The sequence below is a fragment of the Glycine max genome, chromosome 8 (assembly GCF_000004515.6).
Source record: "Glycine max cultivar Williams 82 chromosome 8, Glycine_max_v4.0, whole genome shotgun sequence".
Lineage (NCBI taxonomy): Eukaryota > Viridiplantae > Streptophyta > Magnoliopsida > Fabales > Fabaceae > Glycine > Glycine max.
The window spans coordinates 1114609-1123019 of record NC_038244.2 but is presented as its reverse complement, the minus strand read 5'-3'; the positions used below and the strand labels follow the sequence as shown (position 1 = coordinate 1123019).

The following is an 8411-nucleotide window of genomic DNA, read 5'->3' as shown; positions in this document are numbered from 1 at the left end:
AAGAGCAGTGACAGATCTAGAAGACCATATTAAATAATGACTTTTATAAAAAAAATTATTAGTTTTACAGATAAAATTAAAATTGTTTCCTTTTCAAATGATAAAAGAAACAATTACTTGTGTTTATACTTTATAACTCAAATATTTTTTTTTCATGTTTTGGAAGACTTTTTTTGTCTTATAAGCACAATAACAATTAAACTGGTCTCACAATAATAATCTCATAACATAAAAAAAAGCAACAAACGTATTAAGTATAATAATAATTAAAAGTCATCAAATTTCTTAACAATTATATAAAATTTATATAAATATGTTTATAATATAATGTTAATAATTAAATAAATAAAACTTATAATAATACTCAAAGCATAATTAGCATAGAAAATATATCTCTTTGAGTTAGATTATGGTAGTAATTAGTGGCAACATATATTACTGAAAAGATTGGTATTTTTTTCAGTCTTAAAAAGATCAATATATAATTAGTGGTGTAACATATATTAATTGTAAGATTTTTAATCAGTATATATCATTTTATTTATTTATATTAGAAGTAGTATATGAGTTTAATGTTTATACACCTCATTCAACCATAAATCACTTTTTGAATTATTTTAAGATAATTATTTTAAAAATTAATAAATTTATTATATATGATAAATTATAATTAGATGATTGTGCAAAATATTTTACATTATCATTATATATATTTTTTCTCTTATTATATACTAACTAGTGTATATTATTTAATTTTATTTTTACTGGAAAATATATTTATTATTAATTATTATATATATAATGAAAGAAAGAAAGAAGCCCATGGTTGCCCCCCTTTATATTCGTCCTTGCATATGAGCTGTGGTTCAAAATTTGAGCTTGTTCTTCACATCCATTATGAAAAGAATATGCGTGTGGAAAAAGGTTGTAGCTGTTGAAAGCGAGAAGTGACAATTATATATAACAGAAAAATGTTTTGGAGATGCAAGAATTGGAGAGATGCAATTTTTTTTATAACCATTTACTACAATTAGGTTGCTAGTGTTATGTATTCTTTGTAATAGTGGTACTTTGGTGCCACTTTGATTTATATAAAAATATTTTTTCTTATGGTGCCACTTTGGTACTTAAACATTTTGCAAAAAATTCATGTAATCGAAGCATTTGCTCCTTAAAACAAATAATATCTTCACCTATTGCAAATTTAACTTTCAAGTCCAAAAGATACTCCTTTCGAAAGTCCATAAATCACGTATCCTAACCTATTACAAATTTAACATGCAAGTCCACAAGGTACTCTCTTCTAAAATAAATAATACCCTCACCTATCACAAATTTGTCACATTGAGCATAAGTTGGTAACCTTAAAGCAAAAGTTAACATCATTAGTGAAGATTGTGTGAAGAAGAATTAAAAATAATTTTTCTTAAAACTTTAGAGACTAAATTAGAGATATGAAAATTTAGAAACTAAAAATGAGATTCAATAAAAAGTATAGGAACTAAAAACATATTTTTTTGTCTAAAATATTATTTTATTTTTGAATTCTCAACTTTTACTTGATTTATCTATTAATTTAGGTTATAAATATAATGATTAGAGATGATAAAAAATATGCACTTCATTTTTTTATGTATTAAAAATAGTTAATTTAATGAGTATCTAGAATAAATAAATTTTTACTTTACTTGCTTATTAATGAAACATGAATAGATAGTAATCAAAATTTAAAGGTATGCGTAATTTGAAATTATTTAAATAAATTTAATTATATATAAATTAAGTTGTTATAATATAACTTTAATATTTAATATAATGATTTGGTTCAAATTTGTTTGTTTTTAATTTAATTTATGTTTTTTTAACATATACCTATAAATATACTTGCAAGCATACATATTCATACATACACATATGTACAAAAATAAAGATATATATATATATATATATATATATATATATATATTTAAAATAAAAGACTTTACAAATAAATTAAAAATTATAATAATATAAAATTTATAAATTGTAAACCTTAAACTAGTGCAAAACACAAATTATTATACTAGTTTAATATAAAATAATAAAACTTATAAAAAATATAAATTATTTATAAATGTTGCGGTGGATTTTAAGTGTTTTTTTAATGTAAAAAAGTGTCTTTTTTTTTTTAACAAGAAAGTGGATTTAAAGTTATAGTAGTACTATTGTACAGTTTAGTTAATTCTCGCATAGATTATTTTTATTTAACTTTTAAGCGAAAAATTTAAATTTATAACTTTTTCGTACTATTTTTTGTATTAAAGTTAGACCTTCTCAGGTTTAATTATAATAATTTTGTAATTATTTAAATTAAGTTCTTATTATAAAAATCTAATCAATAGTTAACATAAATATAATAAAGACGTGAGTACCTTTAATTTATTTATTAAAATTGACAAATAAAAAATAGAAAGACTCTTAAATAAATAATGAAATGTTAAAAAATATAAATAATTAAAATAAAATAAAAACTAACAGTATAATTGGTTAAGCCTCGAAATTATTCTTACACTGTGGTTGAGTGCCGTAAGGGGAAACAGTGTTAGCTTGTCAGCGTGTGAACCGTTTTACCAGAATTTTTAACTAAAAAAGAAAAGAAAAGGTAATGATAGGAACACCGTCAGTTACTCACTATTAAAATGTGATCTTATTTTGTGACGAAACGTGTGCCAATTATAGCCGACGATTTTGCCAACGTGGACAGTTTCTTCTTCAATGTTTGATACTGTAGGTGCGTGCTTTCTCTCTCCCTTCTTTACCCAACCTTCCTTCCTGATTTATAAGCCACAATCTTAAAAAATCGGAATAAAAAAGGAAACGTATAGAAAAAGCTTCTCCAAAGAATTTGAAGGAGAAAGATTCATTCATGTTCATTTTTTCCTTTTCCCCTTCGTCCCCATCAAGTTTCTGATTCTCTCTTTTCACTTCCTTTCTCTTTCTTCATTCTTCTTTCTCTTTTCAACTATTTTCTTTACATTTTTTTCTTTTTCTCTCGCTTTTTTCGCGTTCACTTTCTCTACTCTGTTTTACGCATTTTATTTATTGTTTTGTTAGTTAATTTTGCGATTCGAGTAATTGGTATGCTTGTGTTTTCTAGAAGACGATATTTTCACGACGATTAAGCTGCGTTTTCGCCGGTGTCGTTTTACCGCAAGATGGTGTCGTTTTCGGAAATATGCAAAAAGGGTTGAAGTTCTTTCTTCAGCATTGAATCTTTGATTACATAGGTTGGTTTCTTTGGAACTCAATTCAATTCAATAATTGGTCCTCCCTTTTTGTGGAACTCAATTCAATTAGGTTAGTGGAAAAAATATGGTTGAATCAATTGCTGCAACTTCACTCCTTGGCCACCGCCCAATTTGTGGTGGAAGTTTAACCAGGGATGTTTCTGCTAAACGCAAATCTTTGAATACTGTTCGGTTCCCAACAACTGAGTTTCTTGGTGGGGGAAGGATTGTGGTTTCTCTGGCTTTGCCTAAATCTGATAAGCAGGATAGGTTTGTGTTTTCATCAATTAAGGCCTTGGCTGTGGAGTTAACAAGAGAAGCACATGCTTATAGGGAAAAGAAATTGCCCAATAGGGATAACAAGATTGACCGTGGATTTGATCAGAGGCCTGATTTGTGGCCTCCGGCGAATAGGGCGGATAAGCTGTCACTTCGGAATCCCTTGCTCCGGCATGAGAGGATGGGATGTGGTTGGTTGGGTGCTATATTTGAGTGGGAGGGTGTTCTAATTGAAGACAACCCCGATTTAGAGAAGCAGGCTTGGCTGGCACTCTCTCAGGAAGAAGGCAAACCCTCTCCTCCTGCTTTTATCCTCAAGAGAATAGAAGGCATGAAGAATGAACAGGCGATTTCGGAAGTGCTGTGTTGGTCTAGGGATCCGGCACAGCTGAGAAGAATGGCTAATAGAAAGGAAGAAATCTACCAAGCTTTGCTGGGTGGGATATATAGTTTCTTGTCTGGGTCCAAGGAGTTTGTGAGTGTTTTGATGCATTATAAGATACCAATGGCATTGGTTTCCACGCGGCCTAGAAAGGCTCTTGAGTCTGCTATGGGGGAGATTGGGATTGAGGACACTTTCAGTGTTATTGTAGCAGCAGAGGATGTTCATAGGGGAAAGCCTGATCCAGAAATGTTTGTGTATGCTGCACAGCTTTTGAACTTCATACCTGAGAGGGTCATTGTGTTTGGTAACTCCAATCTAACAGTGGAGGCTGCTCATGAAGCCCGGATGAAGTGTGTGGCTGTTGCTAGCAGGCATCCTGTATATGAGCTTGGGGCTGCAGACTTGGTTGTCAGGCGCCTTGACGAGCTTTCAGTGGTTGATTTGAAGAATCTTGCAGACATTGAAATGACTGAATTTGGGTCTGTGGAGCCTGAGATGGAGCTGGAGGTGGAAAAAGATCATGATACATCATCACTTGATGAAAATTTCTGGTAAATCCTATAAATGTACAGTTGATTGAACTCATCTGATTGTTGATGATATTAGTTACAGGTTAGTTACTTGTGTATATGGTAAACAGAATAAATGGGGAAAAAATGATAAGTGGTATGCATTGAACATTGATGTTACTACTAATGAATTTTCTGTTCATATACATTCACGAATTTTTAGATTTGATTTACAGGTGTTTCCATCCATAAGATAGGATACAAATTACCTCATAAACTTTAGGTCATTTTTACGTTTGATCCTTCAAGTTTATCTTGTGACACATTATCCCCTAACCCCAAATCTTGGAAAATCATGAAAGTTGGAACCTTCTAATGAGTTTTTTTTATGAACACAAATGATGCGTTATATCTAAAATTCGAGTAATTTGTACCTCACAAGTGACTTAATTTTAAACCATTCTTCCTCTGTTTGAATTTATAAGGATGCCGCTGTGTTTGTGGGGGATTAAAGTATAGTAAGGCCAAAATGTTAATCATAATAAGGGGATAAATGTTAATCATAAAACTGGTTTGTGGCTTATTGATCTAAAATAGTAAAATTTCTATTGCATAATTTGAGCCTTTTTAGCACAATATGAACTAGCTTTGTTTTAAGCTGAGTTATTTGTGAAACAAGTTACAGTGAATGTATTTAGTTCAGTTTATCTAAAAAATAATAATTGTTTATTTTTATCTTTTTTTTTCACAAGCAAAAACCTTTATTATAAAATTGAGGACTAGCTTCCAAAACACAAGTTATGTTTTAAAGACCAGCTCCACAATCAAACATTACAGAAGTGCCTATGCTTCTAAATACACATACCGCTTACTCTTACAAAAGCACCAAAGCAAATCTATTTTTCTCATAACATAAATGTACATAATCTCATGCTATGATCATGAACCACAACTACTAATACATTCCAGCGGATTACTGCACCAATTAATAAATGAGTACACAAAACTCTTTCTCCTAACCTTCAACCATTTCCATGACTGCAGCTTGGCACTTTCCACTATACGTTCCTTCTCTAAAACTGTTGCTTCAAAAATGTTTTGATTTCTTGCATTCCATACTGCCCACTGAGTTGCAAACCAAATTACCATTCCTATTTTCTGCTTCAACTTCATTTGTTTGAGAGTGCCTTTAAATTGTAATTTTTTTTGCTTTACCTCATTATGCGTTACTGTTGAAAATTGAAATACCCAGCCATGAGAACATTGCTCTCCATATTTCTGAGAACCATCTACATGTGTAAAATAACTGCATCCTCTGTTTGTTGGTAGCATCCCCTACATTTTATCTCCTTGCTGAATAACCCCTCTTTGAGCTAGATTATCTTTCGTAGGAATCCTATTTTGTAGCAATTTCCACACGAAAGTTGTAACCTTTGCTGGCACATAGCAGTTCCACAGATTACACCAATCAATACCTTCCTCTTCAGTCATCTGTAAGTTCATCAGTATTTTATATGGTGATCTTAGCGTGTACCTTCCCTGATGCTCTCCCTTCCAGCTCCAATGATCTACCCCTTCTTTGAGTATACACTCCTCCTTCAACCTCAATTAAATGTTTTCGAACATACACTAAGTATCTGATAGCTGATGTGAATGTATTAAAAAAAAATACTCGTATAATTTTAGAAGTTGCTTTCAAAAGAACCTTTGGAACGTTGCCTATCAAACGTGCTTTGGGGGTTGTAAAGGTTCCTGTTTTAATAGCATAATTAGATTAAGTTGATCTTCAAGTTCATGTGTATTAAATAACATATGTTGAGAGATTGATGCCTTCAATAAATTTCAATGTATGTTCTGCCTCTAGAGGCAACTCGCACAAAAGCTGACAAACCAAAATGTGATAGAGGGTTAGAGGCACTCATTTTCTAAAGGTCAACAACGGATATATGGATTGACCCCACTCAATCTCCACCATTCGAAGTTATTGAAGTTATTAAACGAATTGATCTGCGATGGCTTTCATGTGCACTTACATTCTAGACCAATCTATAAATGTTTTTAGTAAAATTACCATTTTGCTCATTTAGTTTTATTTTTTGTTTTAGGCGTGTTCTTACTATTTTTTTATATTTCATTTCATCTATTTTATCGTTAAAAATGTAGTAGCCTTTTTCTTTAACTACAACAATTTTTTTTTATCTAGGTGAAATTAATAACTTGATGATTAAATTAAAACTAAGAAAATAAATAGAAATGAAGTGAAATAAAAGACTAGATTGAAACAAATATTAGAATTAGAGAACTAAAATAACTTGACGTTTAAATTAACACTAGGAAAAGAAATAAAGAATTTGTTCTGTGTCAATATAAGACGATTGAATATTTGAAAGGAATCTTTGATGATTAGCATAGACAAAAATTCAATGGAATACTTGTAGGATTTTTTACATGCAAGTCAGTGTTTGCGGGATAAGATTAAGTATGTCCAAATTAGAGAGACTGTACTTGGGATTTTTTTTAAGGTAAACATTCTGATATCATAAATTTATCGTAAGAGGTCATTTTTTTCTTCTTATAAACAAGAATTTAAATGTATTGTAAAAAAAATACTTTCACCTAATCATAAATTTATATAGTACTATAAAGTCAAATTTTCGATTTTTATATTAACTAATTAACTATTTTTATAATCATATTTATAATAATTTTTAATTAACTAACAATATAAATTTTTTAATACTAATAATCAATGAAAATTAAATTCTATAAATAAACATGCACATGATATTATATTTTAGCATGTGCATAAATATTATGCAATGTGTGCATAAATAAATAAATATTTATTTAATTTGATCAAGTAAAATTATATAAAAGTAAATAAATAAAATATTACAAGAATATCTATATAATATTATATAATTCATTTATTTTAAAGGTATAACTAAGGGGAAAATATTTTTTATCAAACAAATGGAGAATTTTCTTTTCTTTTTCGTTCTCTCTCTTCATCTTATATGAAATTTACAAATCTTTTCACTTTCTCTTTCTCAGCGTTTACTTTTTAACCTAAACTGTCTCTCCTTAACTTATTTTCTAAACCAAACAGTGTATCTTACATCTACCTTTAATTTAAAGGTAATTAAATATAGAAGATACTTAAATTATATTAACAGTAAATTTAATTTTACAATTTTACTTATTTCAATTTAGATATTTATTCACTAAAAAACACAAACAAATTTATCCCATTAATAAAAATCCAAACACACTGCTACAAAGTTTCTGAACACTAACAACGAAAGCGGCACAAAACCAAAATAAGTTATCTATTTGTAAGATTTAATTAGGAAAAACATCATGACGACCTCTAAACTTTTGTTACAAGAATTCTAAAATCTCGCCGTATATGATAGCTCTAATTATCTAATAAAGTTGGTCCAATAAATAAGGGATATATTCATATTCCACGCTGATATGAATTTGATTTTTACAAATTTTTTATTGATAAATAATCTACAAATATTTATGTAAATGTTAGGCAACACAATATAACATCCTCACTTATTTTCCAATAACATCGAACATAGCCCAGTGCAGATTTTAGTCAAGAAGACAGCGTTAAATCATTAGTCGTTGCCTCATTGGTGATATTAGTACATTGAACATCCACGAAGCTTCCTAATTAATTCCTGAGCTTAATTAATAATTTTATTAAAGCATCACAACATGTTTCACAGCAACCCAATAATGAGGATTATTTCGTTTTGCACATAAAGTCACAAATTAAAATCTCTATGTATCCATATAATAAAAGAAACTAAACTATTTTAAATTACAATCAATGGTTAATTTGATTTCGACACAGACATTCATATTTAAACATAGGAGCTGACAGTGAACGCATATTATTCATTATTCTTATTCGATTTAAATATAATTGTCTCTAATAAAAAAATATATTTAATCTAA

The 8411-nt window shown here is 29.2% G+C and overlaps 1 protein-coding gene across 1 annotated transcript; it reads left to right on the top strand.

Moving 5' to 3' along the window:
• The first annotated feature begins 2791 nt into the window (after positions 1-2791).
• LOC100782347 (5-amino-6-(5-phospho-D-ribitylamino)uracil phosphatase, chloroplastic) lies at positions 2792-4645 on the top strand. The gene has a single exon (XM_003532700.5). The coding sequence runs from the start codon at positions 3352-3354 to the stop codon at positions 4483-4485; it is 1134 nt and encodes a 377-aa protein (XP_003532748.1). The 5' UTR covers positions 2792-3351; the 3' UTR covers positions 4486-4645.
• The last annotated feature ends 3766 nt before the right edge of the window (positions 4646-8411 follow it).

Bases quoted from the DNA above. Each gene is read 5' to 3' on its own strand.
- LOC100782347 (XM_003532700.5), top strand. From the start codon at position 3,352: ATGGTTGAATCAATTGCTGCAACTTCACTCCTTGGCCACCGCCCAATT.